Source organism: Xiphophorus hellerii, chromosome 12 (assembly GCF_003331165.1).
Source record: "Xiphophorus hellerii strain 12219 chromosome 12, Xiphophorus_hellerii-4.1, whole genome shotgun sequence".
Classification (NCBI taxonomy): domain Eukaryota; kingdom Metazoa; phylum Chordata; class Actinopteri; order Cyprinodontiformes; family Poeciliidae; genus Xiphophorus; species Xiphophorus hellerii.
Genome location: NC_045683.1, coordinates 28,926,717 through 28,946,987, shown reverse-complemented (window position 1 = coordinate 28,946,987; position 20,271 = coordinate 28,926,717). Strand labels below are relative to the sequence as shown.

Sequence of the window (20,271 nt, the reverse complement as noted above, 5' to 3'; positions counted from 1 at the left end):
TCCCAACAAGAGAAAATATTCTGTTTCTACCTGTTACTAGGACAAAATTCCTTGTTGATGACAAAGGGGAAAATCTGACCAACTGGTTTGAGACGGGAAGTCAACCGTGGCTCAAGCAACCACTCAGTACAACCAACTTTGAAGCAGACGGGCTACAGCAGCAGAAGACCACATCCACTGATGCTGGTCATCTAAGATGAGAAGAACGATGGTACAATTCACCATGGATCAGTTCTGTCTGGTGTCAGCACTTCACATCAAACTTAAAACCTCTAACCCAGTGAAACTGGATTCGTTGGTGCTTTATACTACGACATCTTTTTCAGTCATGGGACAAACAGAGTACACCTTTGGAGTTTAAATGGGGTTGCTGTAATGGCGGTGCTTTCCAAAGACACATGATTAATTAATCATCAGGTGACCGTCTCCTTTAAAGCAGGAGAGTTAGTGTAGAGAGTTGAGGTTTTATTTTTTCCGTGGTGTTAAATGTAAGATTCTTATCACATTACTTGGAATCAGTCATTTATTTTCCGAGATGAAAGCGTCTTAAAGATTAAAGAGGAGTGTCTTTGTTGTATGAATAAAGACCCACAGAGAGTGAAAAGGGCATGATGCAAGGTGATAGAGCCAAGCCTGTTATTATGTAGATGTTCAAGGGCAAACTCTGTCAGGAGTAGGACTGCATTACACAGAGCGGAAAGCTGGAGCAATCCCGTGCTCTACCTCTCAAAGCTCGAACAAAATGGAAACCAATCGTCATGCCTTCCATTACTCTAACATGTTTCTCCACTGAAGAGGCTTTCACTGGTTCTGTCTTAGTCTGCCCTGGTCAGACTGTAGCAGATTCTGAGCGATTCTCCGTTTTTTTCGCCACTCATTCAGAGTTTGTACAAGCCACGCCAAGCCATGTAGTGTGCAGAAGAGATTTGACTGACAGCAGACTGCATTCGTTGATTGGCCTGTGATTTAAGTCCCAACATCTCAACCACCGAACATCTCGACCGGCGGACATGCCGCCTGCTACTCAGAGAGCTACTCAGCATGGAGAAGTGTAACCTTGAGCACATGCGTCAACTTCTGGAGTAGAGTGACTATGATTTAGCAAACATTACGCGTCTCTGAAGAACAGAAAGCAATGAAGAAGAGAGAAACGGCACAGCTCTGGTCAGCGTTCTGCTGGAGCTAGCCGCTGTGAAACATCTGAACTACGTAATATTAGCTTTTGCATTTTAGTCTTTATTTAGATTTTTCTTTTCAACAAAGTGGACATTGCTTTACAATTTTGTAATGCATTACCCAAATTCAAAAGTTGCACATATTTAAAAATTCAAAATAATTTGCCTCAATAAAGATAGCTTTGTACATACAGCAAACCAGTCAGTTACCAGTCAGTTAATCTGAATTACTTTCAACGTGTCTGATCCAAAACAAAGAGTCCATCAAAACCACAACCTTTAAGTCCTAAACTGACGAGTGTCAATGCAAACATCATCAGAGAGCATGGTTCCGGGAACGAGGGTAAGTCTGGACAGTAATCTTATCTGTTGGATTTACCAAAGGAAAACAGGTTCACAGGGTAGAGTTTCACCAGAGTCTCAGTAAAGTATGCAATACACTGTAGATATGCAAATATATTTCTTCTTGCACTTGAACTAAAATAATTTAATTACATTCAAAGTCACTGCTGCACTTCAGGCCATGCAATCAGTGCTCATGTTCACCATATTATCACATATTAATAAGCAGTACTTGCTTAAATGTACATTCCTATTGTTAATTATGCATCACATGGCCGGTAGTAGAGAGGGGGGCAGTAGACGGCATGGTCTTGTTTAAAAAACAAAAAACAAAAACAGGCTTTTGTCTTTTTATTAATGCTTTTTTTTGCCATTTCTGACATTTACATTTACAACGTTCACAATAAAAACAGCCTTTCAAGACACGGGTCAACGTTACACACTTAGAATGCAACCACATGTGGTCAATTCTCATTGTCACAGTTGATTACATCATCCTCCACCTCATTGCAAGACTCAGCAAATACAAATGATTTGTTGACTATTTATGTAAGATGTGTTATAGCTAGATACTGAACTGGTTCCCCAGAAGAGAAGAAAAAGCCACAAAATCTAATTTGAGTCTTGGTAATGAGGTTACTAACGCTGCTCTAATGTAACTGGTTTCCTACCAAGATGACGGGTTTCCACGGTAACTTCCTTTCAGTCCGGTCTTGTTGGAACAATGTATAGAAACGCTCCAGCGTGACGTCACGCGCAAGATCCCGCCCTCCAGCTTCCTGCTGGAGGGCAAAAAAGCTGCTTGCTGATGACGACTACCATTGGTGTTAGCTGTAACGTTTTCAATACAACGTGTTAAATCTTAAATGTATGCGAGATATATGTAAAAGAAAATGGGACTACAGAGTGTTTTGCTACTAATTGTCAATACTATCAGAACTAGATAACAAGGTCAGGAAAATGTCTCAATTTAAAAATAAATAGCTAGGGAGAGGGAAGTAGGTCAGTAATGTTAGCTTTACTTTGACAACCTCAGCATGTAGATATGCTGTGGAATTCGATGTGTTCCAGGTGACCTACAGATCAACTCTGACAGATCAGCAAGTGTTGAAATTAGCTCATCTAAATTAGCTACTATGTGGTAGCTAATCTGCCACAGAAATCACTAGTTAATAATTGTGCTAATAATCGCAAAATAAACATCCAACCTGAAAACATAATACTGCAATAGACCGAATGTTCTGCTCTTCGTGCGGGAAATGTTTGCGTGTTTTTCGGTGTTGAATCCTGACGCATAAGTGGCGCTGTTGTCAGTTGCTATAGTAACAAGTCTGAGCACAGTGAAGCCGACAAGAGCAAGAAAAAAAACAAACACCACAAGTGGTTTTGAGTTGTTCTTCAACAGTTTTTAAGCGTTATTTTTCCCTTTGCTGTGACGCGCTGCACTGAATTAATAATACCTACATCTCCAGGATTCATTTTATTAACAACATTGTCCATGGCAGCATCACTGTGGATGGCATGTAAAATAATAGTCTTTTAGGCCTCCAGTGTTGTGCGCATGCGTGAAATGTCCAGATGTAAACAAGAACATGCAATGTGTCCTTAGGGAGAAAAAAAGGAATTCTGTCTCCACAAAATTTCTGTAATACTTTTAACAATTCCACTTTTCCATAATCTTTGTATTAACTCTATATACGTTATACAGTGTAGTCGCTGAGACAGAATCTTTGTTTGGAAGCCAACTTCCTTTGTGCCTATTGACCTGTGTTTTCCCCCCAAGAATGTGTTCAGGTGATTGCAAATCACCTGACCGTAGAGGTGACGGTCAGAAGCAGACTAAATGAAGCTGATTCAGATCGCTCCTTGCCCCAGGATCAGTCGCCACAGTCCAGCAAAATGCACTTCCTGTTCTCATTCAACCTACACTTACAGCCTGACGGCAAAGGAGAAGGCAAGATTTTACACTAAATTGGCGAGCTAATGAAAACACTCAGGCTACAGTAGAGGCTGGCAATCACTTAACCGGGCCGAGTCTGGCGCGTGATTGAGAGCTGCCACAGGAATGGCAGGACAGTGCCGTAAACTGAACAAATTAGCTCGTTTGCAATGATTACAGCCCATTAATCCTCCACAACGCAGCACATGTTCACTTGTCACAACCAATCCATCTCCTGGCTCAAAGTAGAAACACAGCTGTGATGTCACGGTTGTCATAAAAAGTCAGCCGCTGAATAATGACGGAGAATGCGTAATGAGCGTTTGCTGGGTTAATTTCTGGAGCTGCTCAGATCAAGGTGAACTAAACGGTTGATAATTCGCGATGTTTCTATTTCCAGGCCGTGTGCTTGGGAGCGTGAAAGAGAGCCCGTCACTCTTCTTGTTTTCTTTTCCTGCCAGCTTTAAATTTAAATCATCTCCTGCCCTCAGATTTCAGGGTAAATTACACGTAAGTGACAGATGGGAGGGGTCGGGGAAGGAGGGTGAGAGGAATGGGCATGGGGGGAGAAGAAGATGAAAGAAATCCACAGAGGAAGACTCACTTTGAGGTTTAACATCATGTAGCAGCTTTCGATCTGCAAAGACAGAGAGATAGAATGAGACAAAGAGGAGAGGAAGTGGCGATTAAAGTGCAAGGTGCTGTGAAGTGACTAACAAGTGAGGACTGAAAACGCAGACACCCTGAATGGGAGGACGCTCTCCTGCTGATCGAGTTCACAGAGACTGGACAGAAACTGATGATGGGGGGGAAGACGCTGTTGCTGTCCTCGTCCAACCACAGGAAAACGCTGACAGGAATCTACTGTACGTTCACACTGCAGGCTTTCATGATCAATTCAGATGTTTTTGTAAAATCAGATGTATATATACAGTACAGACCAAAAGTTTGGACACACCTTTCTAATTCAATGGGTTTTCTTTATTTTCATGACTATTTATAAGGCAATAAATCCCACTTATTAACCTGACAGGGCACACCTATGAAGTGAAAACCATTTCAGGTGACTACCTCTTGAAGCTCATCAAGAAAATGCAGAGTGTGTGCAAAGCAGTAATCACAGCAAAAGGTTGCTACTTTGAAGAAACTAGAATATAAGGGGTATTTTCAGTTGTTTTACACTTTTTTGTTTAGTGCATATTTCCACGTGTGTTATTCATAGTTTTGATGCCTTCAGTGTGAATCTACTGTACAATGAAACTCATTGAATTAAAAGGTGTGTCCAAACTCTTGGTCTGTACTGTATATATTTTTTTGCGTGGTCGTTCAAATTTCCAAATACTTGCGACTTGTATGTGATCTCCTGTGTGAGCTGCAAGCAACCTGAAAATGTCGCGCATTGCGCAGTTGAGGACGCAACGACGTCAGAGGCGCGTGCTCAACTCAGTGTTTGGGGAAGAAAACATGGATGGTTAACGGTGGAACAAATATTGTGATTTTAAAGTTGTTGTCCAACCGGAACCAGCACATCGACAGCTTAAACCCTCATTATCGTCCTCCATAGTTGTTTTTTTTTTTTCTTTGAGCTTCCACATATCGCAACGCAAAAATAGTGACTTTTGTCATTCGGGTCGGATGAATGTGACCTGGCCGTACAGACTCAGGTCACAATTGAAAAGATCAGAAACATTTAGTCACATTTAGGACCGCATATCCACGTGGCCTGGGTTGCATTGGAAAAACAATCAGATCTGTGTGGCTCAGAGTGTCATGAAAAGATCAGGTGCAGGTCGCATGAGGGCAAAAACAAATCTGATTTGGGTCACTTTAGACTCCAGTGTGAACATAGAGTAACAAAGAAGGAAATGATCTCATTGGATGAGATAAGAAAGGTAAAAAAACACATACGATTGCCTCACAGTCAGGAAGAGACTCGACTGTGTGCCAGGTCCAAAGGTACTACTGTAGTGGGAGTGATGCGGGTGGATTGAACCAAAATATCAATAAAATCGATACGAAGCTGGTATCAGTATGAGATCCATCCTACCATCGTAAGATTAATACTTTAGTTTCAGACTCGCTCTTGAAATTTTACGTTGTTTTTAGTTTTTGTAGTTTCTCAACTCAAGAAGGATTTTGTTTTGATCTCAATGTGTGTCATATTAATACGTTTTTAAGGACACAAGGACACTTTTGCTAAAAACACTCCATCTGTAAAAATATTTTCCCCAATTATTAAACTCAGTCATGGATTACATTACAGTTAAGAAGCCTTCAAGATGTTCAAGAGAGCCCAGCAAGTTGCGGTACGTATGTGAGGCCCTTTAAATTGCCTTTGTGACAAACGGGAACATCTGTCCACGAAGGACCCACTGAAACTCAGGACAGAGTCCAGAAAATTTTCTGAAAAATTCTCTTTCCAACTTTTTGGGAGATCTGGATCACAACCAGTACTCCTGTCTCATAGGAGCAACAGTGACACACTCTGATATACGTAATGTGCTTGCAGCAGCAGAATCATCCCAAAAGAGAAGCAAATGTACATTATGAATGAAAAGGCAGACACCAACCTGCTGCAGTGACCCAGTCAATGAGGCCTGGCTGTAGAGGGACAATAAGAGAAATGGAAGCCCACAATGCTCGATGAGCTGGAGCACACTGTCCCCCCAAACATGAGACGATAGAGTCAGACAGGAAGGACTATCCTAAGTAGATGCTGAATCATCTTGTCTACTCACTTTTTCATCTTGGTGTAATCTTTTTTTTTTTTTTTTTAAATAAATGATGACGTGAAATGCCAAGTTTTATGTAGCTACTTGAGTTTAGATTGAAATACTTTTAGATTTCGGTTATCTGAACACCCTAGAGTGATTTGTGCTAATACTGCAGGTATATGGCTCAGCAGGACGGCGTGGTTGACGGTGTTGTCTGCGTAGAGTTTGGCTACCACTATGGGACGGCAACATGGAAGTCGGCCACACTCTAGTGTTTAGGCTAACATTACTGCCATCAGTTCTGTCATCCACAAGACCCTCTGTTGGTTGTGGTTAAAAATGACTGTTATGCTAACATTGCATAACAGTCATAACTCTGAAGGAGCATGAAGAGAACGAATGAGACATGCAGACGAAACACAGAGGTCAGACTCACTGGTGTAACAAGCTATTCAAAAAATGAATTAAAGAAAACATCATTCATATTGAAAAAGGGGGAAAATTGATGCCAAAAAAAAGGATGGAATGATGAACAGATGCACTATTAAAGTTCAAACTAAAAAGGCACAGAGAAATCACCTGCTGAATAAAACAGAATTAATGTATCCTTAACCAGGCCTTACTGGTGATTGGAGTGTCTGAAACAAAAAAAAAAAAAACTAATGTTTTTCAAATTGGTGAATGCATCGTACCAAAAGTCACCAAGTTGAGCTGAAGAGAACACTCTTCCATGTTGAAGTTGTCAATGAGGGAAGCATGCTAAACATTATTCATTTTTCAAGTGAGCCGTTTCAAAGGAAGCCGAAAAACTGCGAGCGACTTCTAGAAGGAAAAGTGTGTCTTGTATGGAAGTACAATACAGACCAAAAGTTTAGACACAACTGTGTGTCCAAACTTTTGGTCTGAACTGTATGTCAGCTGTTTATTTGTACAACTACAACCGGACGACTTCAGCAGATAACACAAAGCTGAACTTACTGGTTTGAAATCCCTTTATATTATCCTAGTGAGTTCATTTCTAACAGCTACCAGAGATTCTGCACAGGACATTCTGAAGGTTTTTTTTATTTATTTTTAAATCCAGTTCAGGTGTAAGAGTCTACTATCTCTGCAGCGGTGTTCAACTGCAGCCCTCCAATCTGGTGTCCAGCAGACTTGCTACAGCAGATAGTCCACATGACTTAATTAGCCTCTCATTGTGTCATCAGGTTCTTCAACATGCTTATTGCCGTTTCCTCTCATTCAGGTTTGCTAAACCAGGAAAGCGTATGAAACCTGCCAGACGCAGCTAGCAATGCAATCAGCACAAATCAAAGCTGGCCACAAATTTGAGACACTAACGTCGGTTTAACATGTCAGTCGAGAAGCAATGTTAGCTCTTTGGTTTGAAATGATATTGAAGTCTTGTTTAACTGCAGAGCTGTGCAACATTTGCTGCTCTCTAACCCAGTGTGACGTCACCTCTGCTCCTGATGTAGATGTTCTTTAAACAACCGCTGACAGGATTTTTAGGCTCCTGGATAGGTTTGATTGATAAATTTTAGCATATAGCAAGCTAACATAAAGCTGCAAATAAAAGCTTAGTTCTCAAATATTTAGTTGGATAGACCATGGACTGTTATATAATCTTACGTCAATTAAAGTAGTACAAGTAAGAAAGTTTTTGACAATTTTTGAGAAAAATCTGCAATAAACTCTCAACTATGTATTTGTGCAAAAAAGTGTGTGGATTTGTTGGTTTTGCGTGACTTTTCCACGATAATTCTCAAGAAGTTGGAGAGACTGATTGATATAATTTGACAGTAAACAGATGAAATTGATCCCATAATATTTAAGCACACTTAATGTTTAGTCTAGAATCTAGAGGGCCACATAAAAAGCTATGGCGGGCCAGACTCAGATTTATTATAGTCTGTACTTTTCATTTATAATTTCAGTTTGACATGCATTATATGAGTGAGTGGTAAAAAGCCTATTATTGTCATGCACTGAGAGCCTGTCGGTCCACAGACACACTGCCTGGTCAACATGATGGTGATGAACTGTCCTGTGACAGAGGGGGTTATTATGATGAAAATGATGGCGACACCCGGAGGGGAGACGGCCCTTACTCTGGGTGCACAGTCCGTCTGTGCAGTTCTCGGTCGCCTTGCCGCTCCCTTCGCACGTCTTGCCTCGGTGCCTGGGCGCCGGGGAGTTGCATTCCCGACTCCGCTGCCGTTCGCACTGGCTGCTGCACGCCGTCCATTCGCTCCACTCGTCCCAGCCGCCGTCAACTGAAAGGCGAAGACGCACACGGCACAGACGGTCACAATGGTGGCAACGACTTAAGAAGCAGTCATACATATGAGGCCCTAAAATCAGTTAAAATCAAAAGAATTGTAACACATTTTTGAAGATGAACCGAATTATCAGAAGGAGCTGTGATGCATGTAATGCTTAGAGTGCTTTTTGTGAAGATCGTCACTTTTTTAGTTATATATCTTTTACATTTCAAAACCAATGTGTCCAAAAATTAGGATTATCATTATGTCACAAAACAAAAAGGGACCTTGGATAATGGCTGCTGTACTGCACATTCAATAGTACTCTAATTCCTCATGCCACATACAGAATATTACCATACCAGAAGTAGTGAGACACAGCTTCATTTAATTGGAGCAAGACCTATTGCATTACTTCCTGTTGTCATTGTTGAACTCTGTGGATCACACAGGTTTCTTGTCATAACATTATAACTATGTCACCCCACAGAAGCATTATCGTTTTTCAAAAAGTTTTGTTTCTATTTATTTCAAAGCCTAAAATAAAAAATACAACTGTGGTTCTATGAATCTGACAGAGTTAGTAGATTACTAATCAGAGATTCTATCTTTTTTAAAGGGTCAGGTAATTTTTGTGTCTCTAAAGGAGTTTTATTTAACAGGACTGAAGGTAGAAATAGCAGTTTGGATTGGAAAGGTTGCAGACCCCTGGACTAACCTCAACAAACCCTGGCACTTTAGCAATACGACCTTATCTTTTATCTGGACAAATGAAAACAGATTCATATATCAGTTGTTCTGTCAACAGCTGATCTGATGACAAGAAACTATCTTGAGTTCACTTCACTGAAACAGGATGTTTGAACCTCCGCAGCTGTTGGCGAATAATTTCTGGGGAGCAAAACTCTGAACATTTCTGTTTTGTGGCTCTCAGCAGCAGCTTTTCTCTTCTCACTCTGCATGTGACTCTAATCTCTAGGTTTGGTCCCCAGAGCGCCACGCCTTTTTTGGCACAGAACGTGTGCGTTATGTTACGGATTTGGCAACAGAAGCGAGCCAGGGGTAAAGACAAGCGCCATGCGGCCATATTTACAGAAAGTGGATGTTTTTCTGCAGCAGCTGCACATGCAGGCTCGGTGTGGCAGATAATGCACAGCCAGGTGCGGTGGGACAGCCTGAGACACATTTCTCCTCATTAACCCCTGGGCCTGTTTATATAATGAGATTTGATGCGAGGCTATGAAACCAAGACAGCCTGGCGCATGCTAATAGCAGCGGATCTTCCTCTGCGCTCCGTCATCTGATCAAGGAAGAGCTCATCATGCTTAGCTTAACAAATACTGGGCGACCAGATGGCGCCGGAGGACTTCTGGCAGCGGTTGTGATACCCCCTCGCCTCAGAGCGGTGTGGGTGGTGGAGTGGGCTCTTTTTCCATTGTGAATTTTTTTTTTTGCCTCTTGCGATTTTCCTCCTTTGCTACTTAAAATGCTAGTGAGACCGCTTGCATGTTGGGAGCGTGTGAGCGGAGCGAGGCTGAGCCACCGCTGTTGTGGAGCGAGTGTGTGTTATTCACCTGTGATTCTGTGGACCGTGCTCGTCCGTCACCAGCTGACCAACAGCGTCAAACTGAAACCTGCCGAACTTTGTCGTTGCGTTCTCAGCTATTATTTCCCATTTGCATCGTCAGCAGCCCCCAACTAAAGCTCCTGCCTTGTTCCAAATGGCTTTCTCTCCCCAAACGATCCACCACTCCTTCACCATCAGCTGCTTGTTACCTCTAGACATTTGGCCTCTATCCTCTGTATTTGTCCCACATTCAGGCCAAACTTGGCACAACGTTCCAAAATGAAACTGACTTCACCTGCCAAGAGATGTTTATTCCTGCCTACGCTTCAACCTCGTCCGCTTCTTCCTCCTCCCACAGTGACACAGAGCGATGATGACAACAGAGCAGAACCGGGCTTCCCTCACTGCCGCGTGCCGCTGTCGACGTTCAGGCAAGTTTCTGGGAACACCAGACACCGGCCTCCAGCTGTCGGTGGCTGACCGGCTTCTTGACTGTCCAGCAGCAGCAAGTGAGGCTGGGGAGCATCTTCACCTGCCCAGTGGGCAGCGGTGTCTCCCCACTCTCCCTTCCCCCTGTACACAGCAGCTGTGTTTCCATTAACTACAAAAATTGTGCAAATTAAAATTATAAAAAGAAATTCACTTAAGTGGAAATACATTAAGGAAGTTTTTCCAGACATACTGAAACACTTTTTCACATCCTGTGAGTCATGTGATCAGCAGCCGGATGTCACTGCTGGCTCCACCAGAGCTCTCGCAGCGTCACACAGTTCATCGCCAAACACAAAAGTCCTCAAAACGCCTCGTAGCGGATCCCAAGTAGGCGGGGCTTGTTGCTCTAACACCTGAATAATCTCCTCTGATTGGCTGATAGAGGATGAGCGCTAGCAGCACCATGGCTGAATTATGAACATATTTCATATAACTGTTTATGTCTGTCGCTGCCGTGATTTTGAATTACTTATCATTCGAGCTTCTTCTCGTGTGAGTTTAATGTCACTGGAATTGCGAAATTGTTTTTGTTTTGATATTAGCAGAACATTGAAAAAGGTTTGCGAACATTTGTAATGGAAATGCAGCCAATGACAGAACCTGAAGTCTGCAGATGACACCACTGACTGGTCTGACCCACTGGTGAGTCTGCATCCAGACAGGTGGGCAGATTGGCAGGACCAGTGGTGTGGTCAGAACCACCTGGAGTTTAATCTGCTCAAGACAGCAGAAATGAGGCTGGACCTCCAGAGAACTCCTCCCCTTCCCCCACTCACCATCCTCAACAAAAAGTGTTTATCACTTCCTGTTCCTGGGAAGAAGAACCAGCAGAGTCCGACTTGGCTGCTCTTCTTCTTCTTCTACACCGTTATTCGGTCTGCCCTGCGTTTGTCCATCACTGTGCGGTTTGGCTAGTCCACAGAGCAGGACCGGACCGGACCGGTCCAGACAACAACAAACAATCAGGTCTGCAGAGACGATCATCCAGGCTGACCTTCCCTCACTGAAACAACACAAAATCTTACCAAGTATTTTTGGTCTAATTTCAAATAATGCACTTCAAATAAGATAAAACTAACTTTTCACACGTAACTTTTCAGCAAGATATAGGAGCTTCTTTTAAGCGAACCATTTCTTAATGTTGATGAAAAATGTCTTGTTATATAAGTGACAATCTAAATAGGAAAATGAACATTTCATTGCCTACATTGCAAAAACATGACGTTACTTTGGTGAATTTGAATCGGGCGAAGCAAAAACTGTGCTACTCCTGGTGTTTTGGCAAAAACATTTATAGACAAATGTGTTTTTTTTTAAACTTAAATGCAAAATGTATATTTATTTTTGAGCAGTGATTTAGATGAATCACTGCTCTGAATACGTCTTTGCAGCAAATGGCCTTTTTTTTGAGTCTGTCGTTACTCCAGGGTGTTGAGAATTATTTTAATAATTGATTCATCTGATTAGTCGTTTCAGTCCTACTTTATTCATGGTAATGTTTTGTACAACCTGCCAACATGAAAATATTCACAAGATGAAGTTTTTCTACATTATTTATATCTTAGTTAATATTTCTATATTGTGTTAAAAGCCAAGGTGGCACCTCGAGTCATTTTCATTTGCATGTTGCAATTCTAACTAGACATTGTGCAAATGAACAAACATACATCGTCATATAGCATATAACTCCCACTCATCACTGTTATTGATTGGTGACATTAAAGTTCAACCCTGAAGAATAACCTGGATCAAGACGATTATTTATGTAAACTCATAAAGATGATAATGTAACAACAGTTTAAAAATGTGTGGTGATTATTGAAAAGACATTTAAACATGTGCTATTTGAAAGTTTTCTTTCTAAAAATCAGTAACGCTTTAAGTGCTTCTCGTTGTGTTTGAACATTGCATTTGGCTGTCATGAATATTTATTATGCATACTGTGATCTAAGAGTACATCTGTGAAGGCTCAATGATTTGCATACAGCATGCAGAACATTTCATATTCAGTGTCGGGGCCAAAACATGTCCAACCCAAACTCGCAGTCCAACCGGCTTTATCACGCTCAAACAGAAGAAAAAGCAGATTTACAACAGCTATGGTAGAGGACATAAACTTTTGTGAAACATAAAAGTTACTGCTGAATACGGTAGTGTAAAAACAGGAGCTCCAACTTTGATCGTTGTTAGTTTAGTTGCCTATTTCCAACACAGTTCTGCTTCACTTACCATAAATACGGCTTAAGGTCATCCACTAGTTTAAATGAACTGTTCAGTAGCTAAATCAGTACAGATTCAGCCATTCATTCAACTCCAGATAGTTGCAGTTAAAACTGCAACACAATTTCTTTCACTACAGCAAACTAGTGTCAACATCAAGGAGCTGCCGTTAGTATCCACCCTGGAAGTGTGTGGTTCTCATAACACGATGCTTTGTGTGAGATACATACATGAAGCAGAGCATTTATACAGCAGCACAAAGTTTGATGGAAACAGGCAACTGTGAGAGAACAATAAACAGTAAAGCAATAAAACAATCTGGGAAAAAAAGGGTTAATTCTGAAACCAAGAAAAAAAACAAACTTAAAATGTATTTACATGTATGACATAACCAGGGTTTAGGTTTGCGTTGCCTTGTGTCATATCGAGATTCAAGTCACTGTGTGAAACTTCTTCTATGATACGAAACAGAGACGCACATGTTTTATGTAAACTGAAATTGTTTTTGAGGAATACAGAGCGCTGCAGGTGTTAGCATAGTTGCATGGCAACACTCGACGTCATCGAGTGTTGACGGCGTGTCATAACGGCGTATTTATTTGTAGAATTCTGAGGAGATGTATTAAATATAATTTAAAATAAGACTCTAACATTGAAACACTGTATCATTTCTGGATGAACTGTATGTCTGATCAAATGTGCTGAACCCCCGCCTCCTCAGATTTAATCAAAATAAAAATATTGCTACACTTGCAGGTAGATTTGTCCAGAAATTGATCAAATAGCATATTAGATTCAAACACACTATCAGCATCGTGTCTCTCCAAGAAGCACCTTATTGCAGAATGTTGGCCTGAGGCACAACATGCAAAACAACTTAGACTTAGACTGACTTTATTATCATTTTGCATGCACAGGGTGTATACAGAACGAAATTTAGTTGCATACGGCTCAGGACAATGTTTTGAGGTTCCAATGTTATGAGGTTACTCCGGAATATAAATATAAATATAAATATAAAATATAAAGTGCAGGACTGACAGTAAAATAGAAGTTATTTAGTTATGTACATGTGCAAGGTATGAAGTGGAGACCAGTTTTTGAGTGCGGTCCAGTTAAGAGTTCAGCAGTCTGATGGCAAGTGGGAAAAAGCTGTTTCGGAACCTGGTGGACCTGCACCGGATGCTGCGGAACCTCTTTCCAGAGGGCAGCAGGGAGAACAGTCCATGGTGGGGGTGTGAGGGGTCACTGACGATGTTTCGGCCTCGGGACACGCAGCGCTGGGATGAAATGTCCTGAATGGAGGGAAGGGGGGCCCCGATGATCCTCTCTGCTGTCCGCACCACTCTCCTCACGTTCTTCCAGTCGGAGGCGCTGCAGCCTCCACACCACATAGAGAGGCAGCTGGTCAGAATGCTCTCTATGGTGCTTCTGTAGAACGTCTTGAGGATGGGCGGGGGCAGGTGTGCTCTTCTCATCCTCCGCAGGAAATACAAGCGTTTCTGTGCCCTCTTGACCAGAGACGTGGTGTTCACAGTCCAGGTGAGGTCGTTTGTGATGTGCACCCCCAGGAATTTAGTGCTGCTGACCACCTCCACAGCCGAGCTGTTGATGAGCAGTGGAGCGTGGCTGGGCCGGTTCTTCCTGAAGTCGACGATCATCTCCTTCGTCTTGTCAACGTTCAAGGAAAACAAAGAATACTTCATCAAACCTGACAAGCAAATCCTCACTACAACTTCATATATTTGTGCCGTTTTAAAAATTGTCTCCTAGGGCAAATGTTCTCTCCATTGACCAAGTGTTAAAAAAAAAATGTCCTGCCTTCGGTTCACGCCTGAAAGTGACTTCCATATTATATTGGATCAGATACTTTGATTGGTCAGCATCTTTCGCTGTCTGATGGCAACGCTGTGAAAACCAAACAGCAGGGCTCATCAGGTTACACACTACAGTCTGGCACAAATTCAGTCACCCCGATCAGAATATGACTGATACCACAACAAGTGTCACTCACTATTAGTGGTCAGATGAAGCCAATTATTAGCCAAATTGTGCTGTTCTTATTATAAAGCAAAATGAAAACAATAACTGCCATTCTGACCCAGATAAAAAGTTGACATTGACAGGTCCTTGATGTCTTATTGATGTTATGGACAAGATACTTAAGCTTAAAGTTACTGTAAATTCTTTGGCCATCTTACTAAGCTGCATGTTTAAGATCCTCTTGAAAGCTGCAGTATGTAACTTTACTTATATAGATATTAGGTTTTTTTTTTTGTTTGGTTTTTTTACGTATTTGTTCAAATTATCACCATGTCTTCACAGTATATGGCAGATAATCTCTGAAAGAAATCAAGATACTGTGTCTTCTCCAAGTGATTTAGCCATGCTAGTTAGCTTGATGGTGAATGAACACTGTTCCTGTAATGGTAAGTTGTTTCTCTGCCATTAGCACGTTGAGCGGTGCGTACACGAGCATGAATGACAGCATCTAGAGCCTAAAAGTTGCATACTGCAGTTTTAAGAGGCTCAATAATCCTGACATCAGTGGACAGAGAGGAGAGATGATTTCTCTGCAACCTTCTTTTAGTTTTCAACTGTTGCTAGTTGTACTTCTATAACAAAAGGTCATTTTTTCATTGTGTTGTGGATCATTGTCTTGTTTTAGCATCCAAATCCACCTTTTTCCAATGACCAGCCATGAAAAAAAGCTCATGGCCGAAACACAGATGCCCCACCCCCCTAAAACGAAGCGTCACATTAGAAACAGGAAGAAGGAGCAGGCTGGCGCAGGCCGCACATGTTTGGTAGCTCTTGAAAATTTATCTAAATTAGTAGAACCAAAGCGTGAGTTTTTGGAAGATTTTGTCGCTAACCGTGTCGAATCAAATAATCCTTCAGGAAAACAGAATAAGCCTTGTCGTTTTTAGAAAAGCACTGCAGCCGGGGGTGTTTAGGTGGAAGGGCCGGGGGCGGGGGATGGCTGTCAGAACACAAGAGCTAAACACAAAAAGACTGACAATCATCATTCTTCAATGGAGATGTCTACGGCTGATAAGAGAGATGAAAAATGAGCAGTGTGCATGTCTTCACACGGTTTTACCATCTGTCTTTATGGGAAATATTCTCCAGCTGAGTTCAAATCGAAAGCATTTTTATTTCACAAAATTGGCTCTTTTCTTGTTTGTTTTTTTTGTTTTGTTTGTTTTTTTACATAAAATACCACATTCATTGTTTTGCCCATAAGTAATGTTCTTTCCTTCTTAAAGAAAAGGATCAGGTAAATACTTTTAAACTACCTTCCCAAAATACTGCTGAACATAAAAAGCATTGAAAAATATGGAAGTCTGTCTACTGGTTTTAATCAATTTATTTCACTCCATAATTACACGCTTTTCGCATGGCTAAAATATAGCTAGAATGAAAAAAAGTATGTGTCATAAAACTGAAGACACTAGAGGCAGAGTTTGCTAAAAAAAAACAAAACAAACAAACCAAAAAAAACAGATTACATGGAGCCCTAACCAACTGAGATGTCAGAGACAAACATAAATATGAAACCAAAACCAGTCAGTCCGATTTAATCCAACTTAAAGACATATTCCCCTCCAAATTGATACGTTGGACAGGTGTCAATGACACACACACATGTTTGCGCAGCTATCTTTGCGGGGACTTTCCATTGACTTCCATTCATTTCTACAGCCTAAACCTTACCTTTACCCTAACCCTAACCAAAACTCAATTCACACCTTAGTCCTAAATCTGACCCCTGACCCAAAAAAAACGCTTCCCCTTGTGGGGACCAGGCTTCGGTCCCCACAAGGAGCAGTGTGTCCCCACAACGTAGTACATGTCAGAAAAATGGTCTCCACAAGGTATTAGAAACAAATGCACGCCCACACACACACCCCTGCATGCCCACACACACACACACCCCAGCCATCAGCATACCTGCGCACACCTTCTGCTCCAATAGTGACAGTGTTTCAGTGGCAAGACCTCCAAACACACACTCAGTCAGCTTGTGTAAGGACGATTCATGTAGGTAAATGATTTCACATGTGACTCATCTCCAGGGATAATAGCAGCTACAGAATACCTGGTTAATGTTATTATCTGTTTTTAGGCTGCAGTCATTGTTCCTTCATGACTTTTGACGAGTTGCCCAAACACCTTTCAGAAATGATCCGGCTTGCATAATCTTACAGAAACATGACACTCACAGACTGCAACAAGGTTTATGCAGGGACAGATAATTACAAGATACACAACTTTCCTAAATGGACCCAGACTGTAAAAGAGTAGATATAAACTTTTCAATTATAGATAAAAAAAAACCTAGTGAGATAAAGATTCTCAATTTCAAGCACTTTTCCAGCTAGGCTTATGCTTTGATTGACATCTGAGAACAACATCACTACCACATTTAGTGCCTCTGGTTGTGAGTCAGAAAAGAACAAGTTATTTATGTTGGTTGCTAACTATCACTAGCGAATACAAGTAAATGTTTCCTCATGACAGCTGGTCAAACACCGAATTATAAACACATGTTCAATTAATTTATTGAGATGTGAACTACTGAAGTGTTTGTAAATGGTTGGTTGGAATCCATATTGCATCGGATGTTAACATTGGGAACCCTCTGCAAGATCTGCCGTTCCTGTTAGAAATTCCAGACTCAGCGTTCCTTCCTCTCGTTTTTCCCAACTTGGAGCTCAGACAGTTCCGCTTCCGAGGGAAACGACGACGTAACATTCCGAGCCCACATGGTCGGGCTTACGCCTGGCGTAAAAAGGCTTGGAATCCTCAGTTTTTCGGATCCAAGTTCAAGTCCCTGATCCAGTCATTCATTCACCTCATCGGCTCCTTTACGCTCTGCGCTGCTGTGAAATGAAAGACACTATTTTTAATAGACTCATTTACTGGAACCCCTCCAGGTGAGAGGTACAGGCGTACATCGTGGGATTGTTAGCAATTCATCAAAGAACCAACACAAAAGAAAACAGCCAATCATAGCTGCACCTGAGGGAATTTGCCCTAAACACGAATATTTCTGAACTGTTGGACTGGGTGACCTCAAAAACCCAGACATGCAGAGAAAAGCAGGAAAACTCCAAATCTTTCTCTGAGGTGTCAAGCCTGACCACTCCACCATCGACTGCAAAAAACCCCCACCACATTTAAAGGTGTTTTCTGATTGTTTCCTTTAATAAAAGCCAATAAACAGTTTTTTTTAAACTTCAGCATTATGTGTTTTCCAGGCACATAGTGCCATTTTATAGCACAATCAAGTAACTATGCTACCTTCAGTTGTTATAAAAATGACCTATATATATATAATATGACTGAAGAAATTTGATTTTGCAATTTAACACCTTGAAATTGGGTCTCTGTCTCTTTAAGAAACTCCTGTTGTTTCTGAAACTCCTTTCACAACATCTTTTTTCTTTTTTTTTGTTTTAACCAGCATTGAACTGAGAAGTAGCTCATATGAGCTCAGTCATCGCACAGTTTCACCAGGTGTTTGCTAATTGCTCCTGACTAGTCTGAAGGAGCTGAGTGGGGAATTCAGTGTTTTGCACAGCCGACTGGTTGCCACGGGAGATTAAAGGATTTCTCAAACATGCATGAAAGAATCGAAGCAAACACTCCAGGCATGTTTTTTGATGAGGATGTAACATTCTAACATGATGTAGAGCTAAAAAAAAGTCAATTTTACATAACACCGCCCCTTTAAAGACTGGTGGCTTTTCTTGGTGCACCACTGTTGTGTTTTTGTTTCTTCTTGTGTAAATCAAAAAAGCAAGTATAGTGAGTCCGAGCGGTCTACAGGGGGCGATATCTGCTCAGAGGTAGTAAAGCATTCACTTGCAGCTAAACGAGACATTTCTGACATATTTTCCTTGCAAATATCCTGATATAACAGACTCTCAGATCAGAGAAGCAGACAGATGGAAAGCATACTTGCTGTGCCTTGACAGCCGCTGAATATACTTATCTATAAAACTTTTTCAATTTACCCCGTCTGATTGGAGCTTTGTGAAAATGTTCACATAGCCGTTACTTCCAGTGTTTATCAGCTCCTGCCCTGACGCGTTCCCCTCCTCCGTCTCTGGCAGTTGGTGAATAGGCCTGGGAAACTAACACAAGGGTTTTCCTGCTGATTTAATGGTTTCCAACCAAGCTGTATAAATTTCACCGGGACACAAAAGCTGAATAAGGCACAACAGAGGAATGATTAAAAGAAAACAAGGGAACGTTTCTGTTCAACTGCTGGACTCTATCTATTTTTTTTATTTTTAAACAATCCAGTTTTTTAAAACCCTTACATGTAACTTGTTTCAATAAAGGTCATTATTTGTACCCTTAATAGTCAACGGGAAAAGAAGAGGAAACGCCTCAGCCTGATGCAGCCACTGCCGCCCGTCTGCATCGTCTCCCAGATTCTAACTATTGTAAGTCGTCTGGCTCTGTTGAGCTTCCCATTGTGTAAGTTTTGTTGCTGTGCAAGAATTTGAAAATGAAATTGTGATATTTATTTTACATGTGAATGCAGAAATTGCTGATTCACCATTAAAGCATTTTTTTTTCCAAACAATGGTCCACTTTAGTGATGGGAGCTTTGGCTCGTTTGGCTCTTAATTTGCTTTTGTAGAGCACTGACTGCAGTTCACGTAGGAAAATCTGTCAGACCTAAAACTGGTGGACTATGATGTGCTTCACTGATATACACTTCCTTTATAATTTCCTAATCATAATTTTCAGCCAATACATCCAGATTTTTTCCAGTTTTTCTGATAGAGTTATGATGTACGTCTCACGTCAATAACGTAAAGGTCGGATGAAATGCGACACAACTGTTCAGACTGCAGACTCTTTGAAATATATCGCATAACTGTCCGACTGAGTTCCACATATGGAAGTGGCTCAAACAAGAATTTTGAGAGGTGAAAAGATCCAAACTGAGGCGTTCAGGCTGCCCTGAAAGAGTCAGATGTGGGTCGAGTTCGCCTGCTGTGTGAACGCAGCCTAAGTTTCTCCATATTTCCTGCTGGGAGACATGAACTCGTTTAATCGAGTCCTGCAGCTTCTTCTACCTCTCCCTGTGTATCACACACTGCTATCCTCTCTCAACTTCCTCTAATCATTTTAACTTGCACAGTAAATCCCTTCGTGGTTTTGGATTCTCCTTGGTGCAGCACTTCTCAGTCCAGCACCATTAGGGACACAGTGAGGTCACCACTCGATCGGTGTCTTACAGTCTATAATATCGGTCATCTGTAATGCTGCTGAGTCAGGATATTGAGCTCATTTACAGGGACTTGACAGAAGAATTTTACACCCCCACATGCTTCTTCTGACAACTACACACCTTAGTGTGCTTGATTTGAATTTGTTGTGTCAGACCAACACAAAGTAGCACCTGATTGTGAATTGAATTCACCGTACAACATCAAGAAACACAGTTTCAGTTCCTCTGAATGCCAGGAACATGAGGGTAAATTGACAATAAGGCTGAATTTGAATTGTGAGCTTCAGTTCATTGCTTCGTAGA

General features: G+C 41.5%; 1 protein-coding gene across 2 annotated transcripts in view; it reads right to left on the bottom strand.

The window, feature by feature from the left end:
• Positions 1–20,271, bottom strand: part of unc5db (unc-5 netrin receptor Db) — a 233,589-nt gene that overhangs the window by 56,061 nt on the left and 157,257 nt on the right. Inside the window, exons 7-8 of one of the 2 annotated variants that reach the window (XM_032578939.1) lie at positions 8,282–8,446; positions 4,061–4,093 (exon numbers count right to left, since the gene is read on the bottom strand). In XM_032578939.1, the coding sequence (XP_032434830.1) occupies positions 4,061–4,093; positions 8,282–8,446 (198 nt within the window). The remainder of the gene's footprint in view (positions 1–4,060; positions 4,094–8,281; positions 8,447–20,271) is intronic. The other variant, XM_032578941.1, reaches the window with a different exon arrangement.